Here is a 22,077-nt window from a genome sequence, read left to right as displayed (position 1 = left end):
GAAGAAGCAGAACTCAATTATTTCCCGAGTGCTTTTTAGCTCTAGACTTACGGTTGTTGTAGCATTGGTTTTGGAGGTTCTGATTCTGTGTCTGCCTCAGAAATAGCTTTAAATACTGGGCCAGGCAAGAAGAATATGAAAATCTAGAACTTCACGGGATGTATGTTTGCTAGATCATTAATATTGAAGGGATAGTCCTTGATTCTAGCATTCATTAGAAATAAAACTCAGAATCATGGAGCTTGGGTGCACATTCAAGTGACCATAAGGGGGCTCCCTGCTCAGCGGGGAGCCTGCTTCTCCCTCTCCCTCTGCCCTTCCTTCCACTGTGCTCTCTCTCTCTCTCTTGCTTTCTCTCTCAAATAAATAAATGAAATCTTAAAAAAAATTTTTTTTTTAAATGACCATAAGGTTTGCTCCATCAGCATCTTTTCCATACAAATTCCCAGAGAAAATATTTTACAGTTTTGGGCAATAACTCTTAGTTTCTCACAATCATGACCCTTAAAAAGCTCTTTGATTTGTAACTCCAAGTGTATGGTTTAAATATAAAACTGTTCAAAACTGTATTCTCTGTCCTGAAGTGAGTATACCTTGTGAATCTGTTCTGAGGGTGTGGAGGAGGACAGGGGTGACTAGCCCTGCCAGGAAGGTTGCTGGGCTTTTCTTCCCTACTTATTCTTTGCAGCAGTCCTATGAGGAATTACTCTTGTTTGATGGGGAAACTGAGGCTTAGGGAGATTATTTTCCCAAGTCCATGCTGTTAGTAAGTAGCAGAGCTGGAATTCTAATCTAGTTTCTACCAAATGCTCTTAACATGGATGGATGAAGGATAGATAGATACCTCACATTCATTTTTAAAGAAGCCAGTTTTATATATCGCTAATTTTATTTATAAACCTGATATGTCCAAACTTACTGGGCTCATTGTCTATTACACATGCAGTTTAAGATACATAGACTGTTTTCTTTAGAACTGGAAATGACTTCTCTTCTTGATTAGGTATCTGTTCCTAAAGAATTGGTGGCACTTATGAGTGCCATTCGTGATGGAGAAGCACCTGACCCAGAAGACCCGAGCAGGAAAATATATAAATTCAGCCAAAAAGTAAGATCTGAGGGCCTCCTTTTTTGTTCTAATTGCTAGTGAACTGTAAATAGCTTTTATCCATCCAGAGAGTAAAATTGCTTTTGAAATATTTCAGAATTTCAAAAGCAGCTTCTGTCTTTTGTGTTCTTCATTTCTTTTGTGCTTGTAAAATGTTGGGCTCTATTTACAGAGCTGGACTAAAGAAAGGGGTTGCTGGATAAGCAAAGTAGGGAGTGTGGCCTGATCCCATTCTCCCTCATCTCAGTTAGCAGCAGGTTTTCTGTTGTTTTAAGTTACACTTTTGTCCACCCTCCTACCACAGTGCAGGCCTGTGATTATTTAGTGTTTACAAATGGAAGAGCTATATTAGACCGCCCCCCAAAAAAAACCCAACTCTGTTACAGTCCTTATGGTTAAAATTCCTATGTAGATGGTAATTTGACTTGTATCTTTGACCTTTAATGAATTAAATGTGTTTATGCATGGTTTTTTTTTTTTAATTGACCTTCTAAAGAGAACATGTAATTGAACCACAGTGGACAATTTTGCTCCCACCCCAGCATCTGGGATTCCAAGCTCCCGAACCTTCAGCATCTTCTTATTGCTGGATTATTTTATACGTCTTTCAAATATACCAGGAGTGTTTTTAAAAAAAGGAAGTAAAAAATTGTTTTACGTCAAGGAAGAAACCAAAAAGCTTAAGAAAAAAGCACAGTTCCTTCTTCTGGGTTAATTTTTGAGAAATGCATGAAATGAACCCGGTAATATTATGTGCAGTCATGTCTTTCACATTTCAGACGCTGTCTTTCCTAGTAAAATAAAAGAGAAATAGATGTTTTGAAATGTTTTACATCACAATTTTGAACTATTTGACCCCCTAAAAATGAGAACGGTGAGATTTGAAAAGGAATTTACTTATTTTTAAATAAGAATTATCTTACTCTGTAACATTTCTAAGTACTAATTTGAGCATGTGTGTGTGTTGTTGTTTTTTTTGCCCCTTTAGGTGCCCATCCCCTGCTACTTGATTGCTTTAGTTGTTGGAGCTTTAGAAAGCAGGTGAGCTTTTGAACAAATCTTGAGGTTTACAAAAAGATTAAACTTCAAGTATCTTGAACCTCTGGCAAGATTAACTAGTAGCTCATTTGTGCACGTCTCAAGATACCAAACTGACAGCTCTGGAAAAATTCAAATCTAATTATAAAATGTAAATAACAATGAATTTTAAATGAAAAAGTCTTTACCAGTCACCCTTCAGATTTTCTAGGTATTACAGAATGAGCATACTCTCGCCTTTAGTTAGAGATCTGGATTCCAATATAAGTTTGAACGCGTCACTTCTCATAACTTCCATTTCCTCATCCTTGAAATTGTAATATCTCCCTTTTCCCTAGTTAAACAAGTGAGGTAAAATATGTTAAAGCACTTGGACACCTATAAATATTACAGAAATAAAAGATTTTATTGAAATTTTACCAATAGCTAGGGTGCCCTTCTTAATTTTTTATTAAGTCTTATTTCTTTTTTTTTTAAAGATTTTATTTATTCATTTATTTGAGAGAGTGAGAGAGAGAGAGAGAGCACATGAGAGGGGGGAGGGTCAGAGGGAGAAGCAGACTCCCTGCCGAGCAGGGAGCCCGATGCGGGACTCGATCCCGGGACTCCAGGATCATGACCTGAACCGAAGGCAGTCGCTTAACCAACTGAGCCACCCAGGTGCCCAATTAAGTCTTATTTCTAAACAGCTGAAAATTAAGAATATCTGTAGTCGTCACATTCTTTAAATTGCCAGAAATGTGGACAAGATCGAGAAGTCAGGTAAACTCAGATTCCAGGTCCAGCTCCAAGCAGTTACTATCCACATTCTTGGGCAGCTCACCTCTTGAGTTTCCTTTTCTTCACCTAAAGACTAGAAAGAACAGTATGTACTTCAAAGGATTTTTGTGAGGATTAACCGACCCAATATAGGTAAAGCTCCTGGCCTACAGGAAACACTCACTAAATGATAATTCTAGTAATTGTCACAGCGCTGACCATTATAAGGGCTTATCGTGTGCCGACCCCAGTGCGTTATGGCATGGAACCCCCGCAACTCTGTGGAGTAGATGTGATTGTTTTTCCCATCTTACCAATAAAGAAACTGATGCTTGGTGAGTATTAATAACTGCCTCTGGGTCACGCAGCTAGGAAGTGTCAGGGCCAGGACCCAGATCTAGGCTGTCTGACTTTGTAGCCCGTGGGGCCAAGACATGCTGGGTGGGATGCAACAGCCGTTAACCACACGGGGTCTTCGATGTGCCGGGAGTGTGAAATACACACTAGATTTCTAGACACCTAGTATGAAAAAAAGAACGTCAAATATTTCATCGATAATTTTTATGTTGATTACACCTTGAAATGATACTACTTTGGATATATTGGGTTAAACAAACTATATTGTTAAAATTGATTTCATCTGCTTCCATTTTGCTTTTTTCAGCTGTGACCACTAGGCAATTTAAAATTACATATGCAGCTCATACTTGTGGCTCTCATTAAATTTGTTGGATTAATGCGGGTTACCATTGCTACCCAGTGTGGTCTAGAGACCAATAGCTTTGGCATCACCTGGGAGTTGGTTAGAAATGCAAATTCTTGGGCCCTATCCCAGAGCTACTAAATCAAAATTTGCATATGAACAAGCTCCCCAGATCATCTGTATGCACATTAAAGTTTGAGAAGCAACTGCTGTCTCTGGGGCAGGACACCCTGGTGAAATCTTGTCTGGGGTTTGGTGCACGTAAAATTTTTAGGATGAAATTTAGATGAAAAAAATATTTTTGTGTTCTAGTCCTATGTAAGTGATACATAGTTCTATTTGTTTCTTCTTTTTTTTAAAATTGTGGCTAAAAACCCCACAAAATTTACCACCTTAACCATTTTTACAGGTACAGCTCAGTAGTCAGTAGTGTTCAGTATATCCTCATTGTTGTGAAACAGATTTTCAGAACTGTTCCATTTTGCAAAACTGAACCTCTGTACCCTTTAAACAACAACTCCCGGGGGCGCCTGGGTGGCTCAGTCGTTAAGCATCTGCCTTCGGCTCAGGTCATGATCCCAGGGTCCTGGGATCGAGCCCCGCGTCGGGCTCCCTGCTCTGCGGGAAGCCTGCTTCTCCCTCTCCCACTCCCCCTGCTTGTGTTCCCTCTCACGCTGTCTCTCTCTCTGTCAAATAAATAAATAAAAATCTTTAATAAAAAAAAATAATAATAAAAATAAACAACAACTCCCATTTCCACCTCCCTCCAGCCCCTGGTAACCACCATTCTCCTCTTTGTTTCTATGAGTTTGAACACTTTAGAGACCTCCTAAGCGGAATCAGAGAGTATTTGTTCTTTTGTAACTGGCTTGGGTTACTCAGCATAATGTGCTCAAGGTTCAGCCATGTTCTAGCACGTGACAGGATTTCCTTCTTTTTCTATTTGTTTCTTCTTCTGTGAGTGTTCAACCTTTAAGTGCATAACAAATAATCTCTTACTGAGCCATGACTGGGTTTCTATAGTTGTGAGATTGTGAGAGGAAACTAGATCCCCAAAGTTCTTACCAGAGCCAGTAAGCTAATCTTTGGGGGCACCTTATGTCTCTGTTTTCATTTGGCCCAGACAGGGCCTCCTTATAGAGCTGCCTATTTATTGGTGTGCATACAACAGGATTGTATCTCAGAGAAGCCATTAATTAAACCTCCCGCCGTCCCCAAAAGCACATGGTAAATCATACTACTACTGTCAGGACGTGTAGCTAGTACTTTAGCTCTTTCCTAGAAAGTAAGTAATGTGTCTTGAACTTCATTTTTATTAAGCCTTTTAATTTTGCAGGCAAATTGGCCCAAGAACATTGGTTTGGTCTGAGAAAGAGCAGGTGGAAAAGTCTGCTTACGAATTTTCTGAGGTTGGTCATATAGTTGCCCTTTTTAATAATCCTGGTAGACAATAGATTTAAGACTTTAAGTATGAAATGCGATGGTGTTAAGTGATATGGTAAGAGAATCAAATATCTCTTATTCTGTGTGGATTTGCAGTTGCTACTTTTTTTGCATCAATATAATTTAAAATGAGCATCCTTAACTCATAACCTTCGTAGAAAGCAACAGGTACTTTGAAGAAATTCATCATTGTAATGACTAAGACACGTAAATATATATGCACTCATTTTCCAGACTGAATCTATGCTTAAAATTGCGGAAGATCTGGGAGGACCGTATGTATGGGGGCAGTATGACCTATTAGTCCTGCCGCCGTCCTTCCCTTACGGCGGCATGGAGAATCCTTGCCTCACGTTCGTAACCCCCACTCTGCTGGTAAGTGTGAGCATGTCTGCACGCACAGCTGAGTTCTCACACACACAGCTGGGTGTGAAGAGCCTTAGGCTCCTGATCATCTATTTGTTTTAAACAGTATTTTCTCTTATTTATATACCTCTTCTTCCTGATGTTATTGCTTATTACGGTCATTTTCATCATCCCATTTTTTTCAAAAGAAAATAAGTGGCCATTAGGGAGACAAGAATATTATATTCAAGGTGTGTGGGGCGTTGGGGGAGGGGAGGCGGCGTCATAGCAATATATGGATGAATTCTGTATGCAGACACACAAACTAGACCATTTATACTTGGCATGTAGGGATGGGTCAAACAAAACAAACAAAAACTCACTTTAGCATGTATAGGGAAGGATTAGACCTACAGTATATAACTATAATTTATATGCCTTTGTATGCTACTTTAAATCACTACGGACTTTTCTTAAATATGCTGTGGGTAATTAGGAGAGAATAAGGTACATAAGGGAAATAAGAACAGATATAAAAAAATGGAAGGAGAAATGTTTCCTGGAAGTTGGAGATAGGTATACTGGCCTTCCTGGTCATGGAAAAATTCCTCAGATGAGGGAGAGAAAGAATCATGCTATTTTTTTAGTCCTGCCTTTTTTTGTTTTATTTTCTCAATACATACTCTGCTTTTGAACCCCTTTGAGTGCGACAGTAGAAATACAGCGTACTATTAAAGCTGGAATATGTCCTGATGTAGGCAGTCTTTTAAATATAGTCTGTAATTTGAATACTAAGGTAATTTTCATCTTTTTTAGGCAGGAGACAAGTCACTCTCCAATGTAAGTTAAAATTTGTTATTGTGGTCTTACCCTCAAAGAACTATTAAGTCAGCTGATTTTTTAAATATCCATTGTATTGTTATGTTGAAGATACGCTTATAAAAGATAACTTAGGGGTTGTTCTATTAACAGTTAGATTTAATAGATTTCATAACATTTTATGATCTGATCTCTTCAGATGCTTATGAAATATATTTTAATGGAGAGTTGTGTCCATTTAATATTTTCTAAATAATTTTTTGTTTCTAATTTTTTAAACCATACTTTTGTCTTTGGCTAAATGATGATTTGTTTGCTCAGCTAACTCCCTGAATATCTCAGCTGATGTTAAAAAAAAAAAATTGAACAATGTGGAACTGAAAGAACTAGAATGCTTACTTACAGAGTTATTTTAGAGTAAGGCGATCAATTCTACCACTAATCCCTTCCCCTATTTACTACACATCATTTCCACTTTAGGTTATTGCGCATGAAATATCTCATAGTTGGACAGGAAATCTAGTGACCAACAAAACTTGGGACCACTTTTGGTAAGATTTTTTTATTATTAATGTTTCTTTATTGGTTCTTCTTATTAATTTCTTTCCCTGCCTCCCGCCACTCTAAATTGTTTTGTGGCAGTATCTTGTTTTTCTTTGTCATCATCTCTTTGGTAGACAGTTTTAAAAAAAAATTCCACAACACTTGTCACACTGTCAGGTAGAGTAGGGGCATTCGGCTCGTGCTTGTTACTTAGTTCCTGGTAGGGTCACATTTTAATACATGGGCATGTAAAATGAGAACCATGGCTGGATTTTCCCAGCTGCCATCTGCTGGGCTGCGCTTCCCATTGTTCTGAATGGAATGCAGAGTAGCCAAATAGGCAATCTGCTTAGACCATAGTGTCCATGCTTTACAATTCTTTACTAAAGCCAAAAAGAAAGTACCTTGATTAAATTGTTTGTTCCTTGCAGCTGTGTCACTGTTTTTTATTTACAAAAAACCTTTCTTCAGGTTAAACGAAGGACATACTGTGTACTTGGAACGCCACATTTGTGGACGACTGTTTGGTGAAAAGTTCAGACATTTTCACGCGCTGGGAGGATGGGGAGAACTACAGAATTCAGTAAGTGAGTCATGCTTTGAAAAGCATTTCTCCAAAGTTGAATAGGCATTCGAAAGTTTAATTTGTAAACTAACTTTCCTAAGTAGCAACAAGAAAGCCATACTTACAGGTGTGGAAAATCAATCAGATACTGGTATAATATTCCATTTTTTTTTTAAAGCTTTATTTATCTGAGAGAGAGAGTGTGTGGGGCAGCGGAGGGGAGGGGCAGAGGGAGAGAGAGAAACCCCAAGCAGACTCTGCGCTGGGCACAGAGCCCGACGTGGGGCTCGAATCGAGGACCCTGAGATCATGAGTTGAGCCGAAGCAAAAGAATTAGACACTTAATCCACTGAGCCACCCAGGGGCCCTGGTATAATACTTTACTGATACAGCGATTAGCCTGTGTAATGTCACGTTCATGATCAGTAGGACCTCATTGGGTCTTTGCAATTAATCTAGTCAGTTACTTAGTTTGAATTTTTCAGGCTCCCTCCTGAAGGCTGAATTTGCTGACCAGGCATTGAAACATTTTTCTAGTTTTTTTTTTTTTTTTAAAGATTTTATTTATTTATTTGAGAGAGAGAGAAAGAGAGAGAGCACATGAGAAGGGGGGAGGGTCAGAGGGAGAAGCAGACTCCCTGCCGAGCAGGGAGCCCGACGCGGGACTCGATCCAGGGACTCCAGGATCATGACCTGAGCTGAAGGCAGTCACTTAACCAACTGAGCCACCCAGGCGCCCGCATTTTTCTAGTTTTTTATAAGAATAAAGCCTACTGCTGAGCAGGAAATATCATGGAACATGACACAAGTAGCCATTCCATTAACAGACTTACAGAAATTTGTGCTAACATACCCTACAATTTCTAGTCTCTCAGTTTAAGTTCTAGATTCCCCTAAAGTTATCCCTTTGAGTGAAGTAATACTTCCTTATTAGTTTGCTTGCATGCTAATAACCAACATATTTGAACGTTCATCTAATTTTGTGTCTTGCAGATAAAGACTTTTGGAGATACGCATCCTTACACCAAACTTGTGGTCGATCTGACGAATGTGGACCCCGATGTAGCATATTCTTCAGTGCCCTACGAGAAGGGCTTTGCTTTACTCTTTTACCTTGAACAACTTCTTGGGGGCCCCGGCAAGTAGTTGGCATTTTCTGATTTTTTTTTTTTTTTTTTGAGGGCAATGTGAAGAATAAGGAAGCATTTTTTTTTTTTAAAGATTTTATTTATTTGAGAGAGAGAGAATGAGAGACAGAGAGCATGAGAGGGAGGAGGGTCAGAGGGAGAAGCAGACTCCCTGCCGAGCAGGGAGCCCGATGTGGGACTCGATCCTGGGACTCCAGGATCATGACCTGAGCTGAAGGCAGTCGCTTAACCAACTGAGCCACCCAGGCGCCCAAGGAAGCATTTTTAACTTGTTTTTGCTCCATTTTATTCTTCTGGTTCATTCTGTGTGTAGCTGCTGAAGAAAATCTGTATCATCTTCTAATGTGACCTCTCTACTTCAAACCTTGAATATGCTGAATTCAAAATCGTGTTCCATAACTTTAAAGAAAACTCATCAGTATTTTAAAAATTAGGAAAATAGTATGTACTCAATGAAAAACAATTCTGTAGTACAGAAGTTTCTAAGAGTAACAAGTGAGAGTCCTTCAGCCCCTTTCCATTCCCCAGGTAACCACTGTTAGCAGTTCGGTGTGCATGGTTCCAGATCTTTTTCTAAGTATAAGTGAACAAACAGACAAATATATTTTAATTACAGAAAATAGATCATTGGGGCGCCTGGATGGCTCAGTAGGTTAAGCGTCTGCCTTCAGCTCAGGTCATGATCCCAGGGTCCTGGGATTGAGTCCCGCATTGGGCTCCCTGCTAGGTAGGGAGCCTACTTCTCCCTCTCCCCTGCTCATGCTCGCTCTCTCTCTCTCTCAAATAAGTAAAGTCTTAAAAAAAGATAAGAAAATGGATCATTTTTACATATATAAAATTTGTTCTACCTTTGTTTTTTTTAAATTCAGCAGTGTTCCACAGATATCCTTCCATGTCAGAACATACAAATCTACCTTATGCTCTTTAATGCCACCAGAGTTGTCCATGATATAGATGTGCTGAACGTATGCAACCTTCCCCTTCTGATAGGTGTTGGGGTGTTCTCCTTTATCTGTGGACTTTGAAGGCCCTCCCTCACATGCACACATTCTGACTGTCCCATCTTGTTCTCCTCCTCTTGGTCACACTAAGGCGATTGCTTTTAGAATTTGTGTTGTGGATTCCTTCTCTGTTTCTTCATTGCGTTGTCCTATTACTTGTATTTAGGATTTCTCTTCTCCCTTCCACCAAATTACATATATGCTTCAAGGCCCAGCTTAAGTCCTACCTCCTCTGATTTGAACATTCTTTCACCACTAAAGCCCTTATTGGTTTCCCTTTTCTCTGAAAGTTCTCTGTTCTCCATGGTCAAGAATACCATACCATGCACCGAAAAAAATATTAGTTACCTTTCCATTAATCAGTTTTTTTTTTTCTTTTACTATTAGAGGTTTTCCTAGGATTCCTAAAGGCTTATGTTGAGAAGTTTTCCTACAAGAGCATAACCACTGATGACTGGAAGGATTTCCTGTATTCCCACTTTAAAGATAAGGTTGGCTTTTTAAAAGCTTTCTTATTTTTTATGCCCAATATACCTGTATTTAATGGCTATTTGTTAGGCTGATTTGAATTCCTTAATAGTAGTATTGGTTTAGAATTTAAGACTCAACCTTTCATGGTACTTTTTCCTATGTAAAATGTGATCTCAACAACATGTGAATGTTTCAGAGAGATCTGCAATAGTAGGTTTCAGAAATGTGGTTTTTTGTATGTATTTAATTTTCCTGCTTTATTTAACAGAATGCTGGTTAATATAAATTTATTTTAGGAAAGAGACTGAGAAATTATCTTGACATGTCAGTGTAGACAAAATTACAGATTTGAGGACCTAAAAGTCTGTTTTTCGATTTATTTTTCGCCCCCATTGGAGAAAGTTATTCCGTAGCAACCTCGGTGTTCTTCGTGTTCACAGGTTGATCTTCTCAATCAAGTTGACTGGACCACCTGGCTCTACTCTCCTGGAATGCCTCCTGTAAAACCCAAGTCAGTACTTCCTGCTAATGCTTCCCTTCTTACTCGCCGAAATCCTTGAGCCCGTCAAAATACCTAACAGGGTTTGAGGACTTCCTTAAGCTGGTCCTAGTTAGAGAGTAGACGTAGTAGGTGTTTGACCCTTAACCCTGAGGTCAAAGAAGATTTTTCCATGATATTACAAATATAAATTCAATTAATTACAAATCATTATGGAATGCCTCCTTTCAGCTGAAGGATGGTGATACAGAGAAGATATTTTCCTTTCTGTCAAAACCTCTGCAATAAGAAATACAACTTTTATAAGTATTATGGTCATCATTACAGCAGTGTTCTAATTTGTCATCCCCATTTCCAGAGGAGGCACATTAGACTTAGCGAGGTAAAGGTCTCCTGCCGAAGTTTGCACCGTAAGTAGTTAAGAGTTGAGATTCAAACCTTGGCAGGCTTTACCCCTCCGATATACTGCCTTTTAAACTAAATACTCTCTTCGAATCAGAGACCTAAACTCTGGTCCCCACACGTCGTCATGTGAGGATGCTAACTACCGCATGTTCCAGCCAGGATCATGCTGTTCCCCTCACCGGCTGTACTCTTTACCCAGGTCATTCCAATCTCAGCTCAAGAACCGCTTCCTCATGGAGATATTCCTTGACCTCTCTGACCAAATCCGGTCCCCATTTAGGGTTTCCTGGTGCTGTGTATGGCCTCTTCATTGCTGTTACCACAGCAGTAATTTTAATTTGTGTGATTATTAAAGTCTTTCTCCTCCACGACACTGAAGCCCCGTGAGAGCAGGGCTCTGATCTGGTTTTGCTCACTTCTTTTCTTAGGACCTTGCCATAAATAAGGGCTGCTTCCCTTCCCTGGGCTAATCCTTACCTAATTCTTTTCATGACAATGAGAAGGAAGTTTCAGGACACCCAGAAAGAGATCAGAGGTTTTGTATTGTCCTATTGTTCCTTATGAAATCACTGCTAAGGAATGTTCTAGTTGAAGGTGATTTACTGCCTGAGCAATGTACCACCTCTGATTCCATTTGGTCTCGGGGACAAACAAAAGGCTTTTTCTTCAGTCCACAGCCTGGCTACTTCACAAAAAGTAACTGGCAGCTACTTCAAAGGAGGGTGCTGCTTTAACCCCTTTATAATCTCCCCTAGGGCACAAACTGTCTTTCAGAGGTTCAGAGGTAACTTCTAATCAAAACTCATTTCATTTAGGCCCACAGGGGCAGGAACCCACTGTTCTCCAATAGAAACATTTCACAGCAAGCAAGCATCATTTATGGACAAAGAGGGATGTTTTGCAAGAATTTTTGCACCTTATACAGTTTCTTCCATTGTTGTTGCAGAACAGGATTTATTTTCTAAGTTGAGAACACACAGATTTTAGTGCAGTTTGCTTGGCTTTAATGGTCAGAGTTTGTTATTTCCACTCTCTTCTGAAAAGAGAGGAACAAAATCATCACATGATTTCGGAGTCTCCCAAGGGTCTCCCGTGACACCATCATTTCCCTGGTGTCTAGGACCGTGCCTGCCACATAGGCATTCGCAGATTTCTTGGATGGTTTACAAAGTTGGAAGATTAGATAGTTGGAACAACAGAATGTAAAATCCACAAAAGCAAGGACTTTGTGTTGTCATGAGCACCTAGAACTGTGCCTGCCACACAGCAAGCCCTAAATGTGCCCACCTGAGTCCCAGCGCCTTCAGCGGACGCTACTGAAGCTTTTGACCATCTTTGCTGAGATGGTGAGGCATTCTCTCTGGAGGATAATCAGGTGTTTCATTAATTTGGTATCCACTTGGATTTCCAAGTTCTCAGATGACACCAGTATATTTAAGTCAGGTAGAAGATTTCCTATTTCCAACACTCTGGAGTTATCTTTCTATCTTTCTACCTTTCTTTCTTTCTCTTTCTTTCTTTCTTTCTTTCTCTCTTTCTTTTTCTTTCTTTCTCTCTTTTCTTTCTTTCTTTTCTTTCTTTCTTTCTTTCTTTCTTTCTTTCTTTCTTTCTTTCTTTCTTTCTTTCTTTCTTTTCTTTCCTCTTTCTTTTTCTTTTCTTTCTTGCTTTCCAGATTTTTATTTGAGAGAGAGAGAGTGAGCGAGAGAGAGAGCGTGAGTAGAGGTACGGGCAGAGGGAGAGGGAGAAGCAGATTCCCTATGGAGCAGGGAGCCCGATGTGGGACTGGATCCCGGGACTCTGGGATCATGACCTGAGCCTAAGGCACACAAACGACTGAGCTACCCAGGCGCCCCCCTGGGCTTTATTTAAAAAGAACTTTGAGGGGCGCCTGGGTGGCTCGGTCGGTTGACCATCTGCCTTTGGCTCAGGTCATGAACTCAGGGTCCTGGGATCGAGCCCTGCATCGGGCTCCCTGCTCAGGGTGGAGTCTGCTTCTGCCTTCCCTGCTCTCATGCTGTCTCCCTCGGGCTCTCTCTCCCTCTTTCTCTCAAACGAATACATAAAGTCTTTAAAAAAAAAAAAAAAGAGAACTTTGAAAGTTAAGTATGTTCTGTAACTTCAACATTGCATTTATGGAAAAGCAGGTACATTTTTATGAAATTTAATCTCTAGTATTTTTTCATCTTTGCAGTTATGATATGACGCTGACAAATGCTTGCATTGCCTTAAGTCAACGGTGGATGACTGTGAGTACTAACGTGTGATTTTAACTCCTTTTTGAATTGTACAAGTATGTCTCTACTCAGGAAGGAGGTGGCAGGGACGGGAGCAGGAGGGTACTTTACTCACAAACTCACGTATCTGGAAAGGTCATTCATAAGCCAAGTTTGTCCGAAGTGTTGGCATACCAGCCCTCAATGTGTAAAGTTAAGTTTGGCTGGGGGAGCAAATAGATATTGGTGGTGTTAGTTCTCATTTTCTTGCTTCTTTTCAAGTCTTAAAAAAGGTATGCAGAAATACTTGCGTTTTCTCTTGCTTCTTTTCCTCATCAGTCATTTGTAAGACACTGCTTCACATACAGCCCTTACCCGCACCAGGTCAATCTCAAATGATGTTAGGTGAGCGCTGGTGCAAGTGTTAGGGAAGAATGGAGGCCCTTCTGCTCTGTCGGTTGGTGTTAGTTGTTGACATCTGTGGAACCTCCTAAAGAAGAGCTTCTTTGTGTATATCCTGAAATATAACCCTTAGAGAAACCAGAATGCAGATGTGCCCTGGGTAATGCTTTCATGAAAAATAACAGAAAATGTAGGAATAATCCTTGTAGGGGAAGAAAAGTAATTTTCCCTCTACCCTCTGAGTTCTCAGCTGAGACCTCTGTAATAAAAGGCAGATTACCAGGAGAAAAACAAATGTATTAATGTGTCTATCTCATGCATACAGGGGAGAGGCCCGCGGAAAAATGAGTAACTCAGAGGTGGCCCAGAATTCAGGATTAAATACCATTTCAGTAGGGAAAGAGAAGGCCTTTTAGGGGAAAATAAAGGATTTTTAGGAAAGATAAATGGGCCCTTAGAAGAATAGATAGGAGGTATGATAGTGTGGGACAAAGTTCGTCTGGGTGTGATGTCAGGTTTTTTTTTTCCTTTCCCGTGATCAGAGTCAATCTTGCCTGACTGATGAAACTCCCAGGGGAGGGGATCTAGGACAATTGGGTTCCGTTTGGAAGATCTGTCTTTAGGCAGATGAGTGCAGTTCAGAGAAAACCTCTCCTTGCCTTTCCTGTTTTTCAAGAGCCTGCAGCTAAAATAATCAGTACACTAAAGAGGCATATTTGGGGGTAGCCTATTTTGCTATCCTTCATCCTGTTATCTGCAACAAATTTAGATGTTGCCTTTTGACACTTGTTTCTAAAGTTTAGTGATAAATAACAGTAAGTGATGAGCAGCATGAAAAAGACACAGATGAAGTAACGAGAGGTCACCAGAAAGAACCAATACTTCCACCTGGGGGGGTGGGGGAGTGCACTGAGGTTGAGTCAGCTAACTGAAAAAAATTGGTTAAAATTGGTTAAAGCAGGGTGTCATAAAAATTGATCATAAGGAAGACACTTTATTTTAATTGAAAACATAAATTACTCAAACTTTGACTATGGGGCCAAAGCTGTATGTCAGCTGCATAAACTAAATTCTTAATGAACCTATAACTTCTAATTTTAGTTTCCTTAAAGTGGAAATAGAATTTAAATACACTTGCAAAGCAATGTGTATCCCTTCTAGATTTTTCTGTTATTCCCATCTTTTTACAAGCACCTTGTCTACAGATTCGGTAGCAACATTCTTTTGTACAGCAGTTTTTAAGTTAAAGTTGACTTAGATTTTTCAGAGCAATAAACTTAATATTTATAGAAATTTCTTTTTCTTGGCACTCCGCTTTGATCAGTTTACCTATTATTCAACGAGATTTCCTGATTACAACTACAACTGACATTAACACATTTGGAGACAATTCTAGCTGATGTGGTTAACACATAAATCAACAGAGGGGAGGAGAAGAGCACAGGTACTCGGGGTGGCCCACCCACTCTGAGCATAGGGTGTGCCCTGGACATGAGTCCATTCATTTTACATAACGAGAGGGTGGAGAGTATCAGTTAATCTATTGAGTGGTTTTAGTGGAGCTCATTTTAAGGAAGCTTTTACTATATTTGTATTTTTTTACTGCACTGTTTGCATCTGTTTCTTTCACCAGGCCATAAGCTCCTTGAGAGCAGAAATTGTTTTTATTCACCTCTATATGGCCAGGGCCATCCACATTTATCCACTGTTGGATAAATACATGGATTAGTAGAGGGAAAACAAAGTTGGAAAGATAAATTAGTGCCCTGTTACGGAGGCTCTTGATTGTCAAGCAAAGGACTGTAACCCATCATCTGTGAACAGCAGTGGATCCCTGAAGGTTTTTGAATTGCAAACGAAATGACTCGAGCTGTTTATTGGGACCATTAGTCAAGCTGTGTAATATATAGGCTCAGCTGAGATGAGAAAGTTAGAGTCAGTAAGAAGGCCAGCTAGCGGTTCAGATGAGATAGTAGCTCAGATCGGAAGGCTTGAGGAGTTTGAACTAGAACAGTGCAGGAGGAAATGAAAGAGTTTAAAGATTTTTGAGGTTTAATTTTAAATAGCTAGTTGAGACCTTGAAAACCGATCAAATCTTCTTCTCCACAGAAGAAGAAAGAGGCATAGAAAGCTCCAGGTTTTGAGGGAACCCTCTGACAGCCAGGAGAAGGAAGAAAAACAAATCAGGAGTAAGTCAAATCAGGAAAGTGGAACCAGAAACCCCAGGGAAAAGACACCATCCTTTAAAATAAAATATAGACAGCTTTCTGAAGATTCTCATAACATCATAACAAAGTTAGACTATTACTAACTCTTTAGGTCTAGGTCAGGATCTTTTTGTGGGGGTAGAAAACATCTAGGCAGCTGCCCACCCCCAGGCTAGCTGTGCATGTCTGCACATCTACTGTCAGTACTTGGCTTGGACTGGGGGGCTTCCTGTGTTCTGGTCCCGTAATGACAGGGACCAGAGGTCTTCAGTTACGGTTCGAAGAGGGGTTTCGTTATGTACACTAAATCATTTAGAAAGGCTTGATCCTGTCTATGCAGAGAGGGAGATCCGGTAATACCTCTTGCCACAGATCATGCTTCAGCTCTTCTACCCGTGTCTTGAATCGATGTTTTGTGTAGTTCACAGACGTGTCATGGAGAAAAGCCTAAGAGAGAACCAAGGGAAACGGGATCTTTTAACAACAGTGTGATGTATTAGGACCTCTGTTTTCATTTGAAAAATGTATGGCAGCCCACCTGGTGAAACTGCTTCTGCTCCTGATTTCTGCTTAGATATGCCTTTAGGCTCAGCAGCCAAGGTGGACGATTATAAATAGCTCAGTATTAACAGGAACGGGCAGTGTCGGGGACAGACTGAGGACTCGTAGTCTATGGAACCACTAGTGATTACAACGAGTCCTCTCATTGCCTCATTTGATTGCTCAGTTGTTTTTCTTCAATATTAAATAAAAGCAGATGAAAAAAATGCACATCACCTGTTTGAAGGTGTAAAAATCAACTGTAAAACAAATGCCCATGTAGCCACCGCTAACCTAAGAAATAAAACCTCACTGGTACCGTTGGAACACCCCTCCCCGCCTCATGCTCCTCACTACCCACCTTGCCTTCCCATCAGGGTAACCATCACCTTGACCTTTGGCTTATCGTCCCATTGCTTTTCATGTTTGTACCACTTATGATATATCCTTAATAGACAGTTTAAATCTGTGTGTTTCTGAGCAGAGAATGAGATCTGTAAGTTTTGATACTAAGATATGGTTTCACAGTGAGATAGGAAGGGGAGGAAGGTGTAAAATAATGTTTCTTTACAAGGTTATATATTTATACATTAAATTTTCTGGAAGGATATACAAGGAGCTATTAATAGTGGTCACTAAGGAATAGGACTTGGAGACAGGGAGCAAAAACAAAGGAATTTTTCATTTGGCCCTATTTGATTTTTTTTAAACATTGCATATATTTCTTTTCAACTTAAGAGAAACCCTAGTTTATGTAGAAGCCAGGAGGGAGGTTCCTCAAAAAGTTAAAAATAGAAATACCCTATGATCCAGTAATCACACTGCTGGGTATTTACCCCAAAAATACAAAACCACTAATTCAAAGGGATACATGCACCCCTGTGTTTACACCAGCATTATTTACAGTAGCCAAACTATGGAAGCAGCCCAAGTGTCCATCGATAGATGAATGGATAAGGAATATCTCTAATGGTATATATCTATAATGGAATATTGTCAGCCATAAAAAAGAATGATATCTTGTCATTTGAAAGGACATGGATGGAGCTAGAGAATAATGCTAAGTGAAATAAGTCAGTCAGAGAAAGACAAATACCATATGATCTCACTCATGTGGAATACAAGAAACAAAACAAATGAGCAAAGGAAAAAAGAGTGAGAGAAAGCAAGACAAATCAAGAAACAGATTCTTAACTATAGAGAACAAACTGATGGTTACGGGGGGGGTTAAGGGGATGGGTGAAACAGGTGATGGGGATTAAGAAGTGTACTTGTCACAATGAGCACCGGGTGTCTTATGGAAGTGTTGAATCATTATATTGTACACCTGAAACTAATATAACTATGTTTACCCTACTGGAATTAAAATTAAAAAAATAATTTAAAAAAAAAGAAACCCTAGTTTGAAAGAATTTAAAGCTAGTTTTAAAGATTTAAAAATACTTACTTTGATAAGCTTTATTTAATATTTCTTAATCATATCCTCAAAGATTTTTGGCAGTGAATCCTAAATAGAAAAGTACAGACAGACTTTTCTTTTTCTTAGATGATTTCCAAAATTAAGTGGGAAAAACAGAACGTGTGGGGTTGGAGGGAAACATCAGTTTGTGGTCTTATCAGTTAATTAGTGATATTTAAGAGAATATGCAATTTGATCCTTTACCCAAATTTTTAAATAGGCCTATTAATTAGTTGATATGCTTTTATAATGTTTACTTTGAAAATCCGTATATCTTGAATGATACAAAGGATGTCAAAAGTTTCTTCCACTTTTACTATTAATAGTCTAATTTTTCTTTTTTTAAGATTTTATTTATTTGACAGAGAGAGAGACAGCGAGAGAGGGAACACAAGCAGGGGGAGTGGGAGAGGGAGAAGCAGGCTTCCCACAGACCAGGGAGCCTGATGCGGGGCTCGATCCCAGGACCCTGGGATCATGACCTGAGCCGAAGGCAGCCGCTTAACGACTGAGCCACCCAGGCACCCCAATAGTCTAATTTTTCTTAAGTAATACAGATTTTAGGAGTCATGTCAGCTCTTTAAGTTATAGTAACATCATCTCAAAACTATTAAAGTAGCTAAGGCTTAAATACATTTTTCACCATCATATGCATTCTTGTATTTCTGTCTTTTTCTTAATCTTTACTTTTATGTCAGATAGACCAATAAATATTTTTAAATCGTACATGAATGGAAATAACCAGGTAACATTTATTTTAGGCCAAAGAAGATGATTTAAATTCATTTACCTCAGCAGACCTGAAGGATCTCTCTTCTCATCAGTTGAACGAATTTTTAGCACAGATGCTCCAGAGAGTAAGTACTAGCTAAAAACCTGAGAAATTACGATGGACATAACAAAAGCGCAGCATTTATGTCAAACCCAACTTGGAAAAAAAATGTTAATGTGAAAACTAATGGAAAAAAATAACATAAAATTCATTCATTTGTTGAATGCTTATTATGTTTAGTGTTGTTGTGAACATGAAAATATGCAAGAAAGAAATATAGCACGTCCTCAAAAAGCTTATAATCAATCTAGTAGGAAGGGTCACACGTACAAAATTTGGCAATAAGAGGAGGCCTATTTTAGGTATCATTTGAGAAAAGCTTAATCAGTGAAGAACTCCCTTCCAACTGGCATTGTCAAGGAAAGGTTTTGTGGGAGTGGGCATTGCTTTGCCCAGAGCAGTGTTAGCAGAGGTGGAAATTCAGGTCCCAAGCCTCGGTGTTGCAGAAGTTAATGAAGATAATTCTAGAACGGCTAGTGGCATCAGATGTGATGAATCTTGAATGCTAAGCTAAGAGTCTTAGGTTTTGTTTTAGTAGATAGGAAAGGAGCTAACGTGTTTAACAGGAAAGTCATTTGAGGAAAGGGTGGGTTATCCTACAAGTCCGCCAGTGGATCAACATGAGGAACATGGGTGAAGAAATTCGTTGGGGGGCTTTTGGAGGACATGCAGGGGAAGCTAGTAGGAAAGGAGGAAACAGACCAGATGAGCAGGGGTGAAGGATGAAAGCATGGGGTTTGTGACTGACTGGATTTGGCGGTTAACAGGAAGGAGTCCAAGCAGATTTTAAGGTCTCAAACCCAAGTAATTAAAAGAACATGTGAAATGGCAAGTAGAGACTGCATTTTGAGAAGGAGGGAAGGATGGGTCTTTACTGTTACACTGAAAGGCGCTCTTGGGTCTGAGGACCTTGAGAGGGATAAAGACCGGACAGAGTTTCCTATGGAATCAACACAAAAGGACGACTAGGATTTAAGGCAACAGGGGCTTTGCAAGAATCCATTTTTAGGGCATCAAGTCACCGAGGTTTCGTAAATGTCTGCAGCGCCTGACGGGATGTCTCTGGAATAGGCATGGCAAAAATTAGTGAAAGCTGGGGGTCTGGGAGGTGACCTTAACCGGTGGACCTACCAAGGCGGACTTGCAGGCTGGCCGAGACCAAAGGATTTGGGAAGGGTCTGGCGCTCAGAGCAGAGAAGCTTCCCCGAGCGTGGGCTGAGTGTTGTAAGAGGAGTCGTTCTGGGAGAGGCCAGTAGCCACCCCCCCAGCAGCACCTCAGCCTCCCTGCTTGTCCAGACTGAACTGCTCTTCTTTCCTCACCAGATTTGCTCCCCCTTTTAGCATGGCTAAAGATGGGCACGGGAGGTCTGTGAACCCCCTGAAATTGTATACAGACGTTTGTGTTTATACAGTAAATCTCTCTCCTTTTTGTGAGGAAAGGGTCCATATTACTCATCAGGTTTTCAAAGGGATCTGTAATATAAAAGTTTAAAAACTGCTATTTTGTAGGGATAGAGATCATTTAAAAGGGATTTCAGAGGAAATAAGCGAAGATAAAGCTGAGGGTAATCAGTGAGGAAACAATTAAGGGACTGTGGTTTAACATGGAGAATGGAATAAATTTAAGATCTATAAGGTATAAGGAAGAACTTGAAAGACTCTGGAAAGGGTTAGAAAGTTAGTGTTCATATATACCAAAAAGTCTGAGGAGAGTAATTCTCATTTAATTCTCTATGTACCTCACCAATTAAATTATCCCTTTGCTCCCAGTAGAACATCCTTATCCAGAATAAGTTTGCACAAAATTTATTGTAGTGTGCATTTGTTTCTTTTCTTTTTATCTAACATTTCTATATTATAAAATATTTAGGATTTTAATCTGGCTAAGAATTTCTCTCCAGCTCCTTTCTTCCAAGGAATCCTGTTGAAATGATACATCGTACTTCTTTATTTTGCTCTTAGGCACCTCTTCCATTGGGGCACATAAAGCGAATGCAAGAGGTGTACAACTTGAATGCCATTAACAATTCTGAAATACGATTCAGGTACATCATTTTAACTTGTCTCTGTGGAAGAAAGTAGAAACTAGTTTAAAAGGTAGAGAAAGGGAAAGCAGAGTCTGAGACATATAGGAGTTTTAAGAAATCCTTGTGAAATTTACTGCACTTGAGTAAAAAATTATAGTGGTCTTTGAGGAATAGTTGCAATACTGTAAGATGATAGTATTAATCTTTTTATTAGAATTTGTTCTAAGCTTCTCTTACCTTACCAAAAAAAAAAAAAAAAAGAATTAGGAATCCCGTGGTAAATAGGCATTCTTCTGCAACTAGCCAAGTGGACTCTGATATGGGAATAGTTGGAAATCTCTAATTCTGTTATGTGGTTAATCTTTCTTAATTCTGATTCGTAGTGTGAGACATAATCTAAACCTTTTAAGACATATGGTCTTTTTCAAGAACAAACTCCTCTTCACTTCTCTAGTTACTGAATTGTATATATATACAAGGACTTGAGATTCTCAGAATAAAGACATACAGTGGTGTACAGCATACCTATAATGGGATTATTCATCATTACAAAAGTAATCTTCAGATATGCCTGTATATCCTGCCCCGTCCTCCTCATTTCCTACCCCATGTCCCCTAAAAATCCACTTTCCAGATGGTTACGGCTCTGCATTCAATCGAAATGGGAGGAAGCAATTCCTTTGGCTCTAAAAATGGCGACTGAGCAAGGACGAATGAAGTTTACACGGCCCCTATTCAAGTAAGAAGCAGCTCAGACTGTGCTTTGAATTTATATCAGGAGTTGGGGGGACGCCCCCATGGGGTGGCTCAGTGGGCTAAGCTTCTGACTCTTAATTTCGGCTCAGGTCATGATCTCAGGGTCGGTAGCTCGAGCCCCACAGCCGGCTGGGCCCTCAGCATGGAATCAGCTTAGGATTCTCTCCTTCTCCCTCTGCTCCTCCCCCCTCTTAAAAAAAAAAAAAAGGAATGGGGAAGAACAATCTTAGATGTTTTTCCTGTTGCTAAAATACTTTGTAAAACACCATCTAAAAATAATATTTTTAAATTTGTTAAAGAGTATAGGTATAATTTGGGAATAGGAATGAACACTTCTAAATATTTAAAATTTGAAGTAATTTCATTAGCTTTTTTAGAAGCATCATATATGGATTACCTACTATGGGCCAAATCGGTTTAGACACTGGTGAGAAGGAAATAAATAGAAAACAATCTTATGTACCCAGAAAGATCTTTAAAAGCAAGTAGGAGATAACTGGGGAGTAGGCAGGGACACAAAAGAACCTGAAGTTATTTACAGGTAAGAAATGAGCCGGTAAAGGCAAACCTTTTTGATTCAAATGCTGCAATGAGTTGGAAGGCTAAGTTGCTTGATGTATATACTAAAGCAGTGCTTAGTAGAGGGGAAACAAGTTGTATCTTGGCTGCAAGACAGAATTTAAGAGTATCTTGGTGAAGTTATTTTGACTATGGATTTGGCAGGAATTCTGAAAACTATAGAACCATGACACAGATAGTCGTGATTAATCTTTTCACTTACTTCACAAGTATGA

At 39.6% G+C, this 22,077-nt stretch overlaps 2 protein-coding genes and 1 long non-coding RNA gene across 23 annotated transcripts in view; 1 reads left to right on the top strand and 2 right to left on the bottom strand.

The window, feature by feature from the left end:
- Window positions 1-22,077, bottom strand: part of AMDHD1 (amidohydrolase domain containing 1) — a 204,059-nt gene that overhangs the window by 130,394 nt on the left and 51,588 nt on the right. The gene's annotated exons all lie outside the window — the stretch shown is intronic.
- The window catches only part of LOC145721385 (uncharacterized), a 73,678-nt gene that overhangs the window by 29,187 nt on the left and 22,414 nt on the right, over window positions 1-22,077 (bottom strand). For 5 of the 19 annotated variants that reach the window (XR_014145057.1, XR_014145050.1, XR_014145055.1 and 2 more), the window contains one exon: window positions 12,534-16,116. This is a non-coding gene — a long non-coding RNA (uncharacterized LOC145721385). Of the gene's footprint in view, window positions 1-1,884; window positions 1,900-1,944; window positions 3,425-12,533; window positions 16,117-16,207; window positions 16,447-18,458; window positions 22,065-22,077 lie in introns of those variants that run through there. The other 14 variants (XR_014145053.1, XR_014145052.1, XR_014145043.1 and 11 more) reach the window with 13 other exon arrangements.
- The window catches only part of LTA4H (leukotriene A4 hydrolase), a 33,440-nt gene that overhangs the window by 11,022 nt on the left and 341 nt on the right, over window positions 1-22,077 (top strand). Inside the window, exons 5-18 of one of the 3 annotated variants that reach the window (XM_081819079.1) lie at window positions 1,004-1,108; window positions 2,097-2,149; window positions 4,945-5,017; window positions 5,286-5,426; window positions 6,213-6,236; window positions 6,696-6,766; window positions 7,230-7,341; window positions 8,317-8,461; window positions 9,860-9,963; window positions 10,384-10,454; window positions 13,039-13,093; window positions 18,430-18,525; window positions 20,463-20,545; window positions 21,162-21,266. In XM_081819079.1, coding sequence (XP_081675205.1) covers window positions 1,004-1,108; window positions 2,097-2,149; window positions 4,945-5,017; window positions 5,286-5,426; window positions 6,213-6,236; window positions 6,696-6,766; window positions 7,230-7,341; window positions 8,317-8,461; window positions 9,860-9,963; window positions 10,384-10,454; window positions 13,039-13,093; window positions 18,430-18,525; window positions 20,463-20,545; window positions 21,162-21,266 — 1,238 coding nt within the window. The remainder of the gene's footprint in view (window positions 1-1,003; window positions 1,109-2,096; window positions 2,150-4,944; window positions 5,018-5,285; window positions 5,427-6,212; window positions 6,237-6,695; window positions 6,767-7,229; window positions 7,342-8,316; window positions 8,462-9,859; window positions 9,964-10,383; window positions 10,455-13,038; window positions 13,094-18,429; window positions 18,526-20,462; window positions 20,546-21,161; window positions 21,267-22,077) is intronic. The other 2 variants (XM_081819080.1, XM_081819081.1) reach the window with 2 other exon arrangements.

The sequence above is a fragment of the Leptonychotes weddellii genome, chromosome 5 (assembly GCF_054177405.1).
Source record: "Leptonychotes weddellii isolate Sample4059 chromosome 5, ASM5417740v2, whole genome shotgun sequence".
Taxonomy (NCBI): Eukaryota; Metazoa; Chordata; class Mammalia; order Carnivora; family Phocidae; genus Leptonychotes; species Leptonychotes weddellii.
This window is presented reverse-complemented; position numbering and strand designations above follow the sequence as displayed.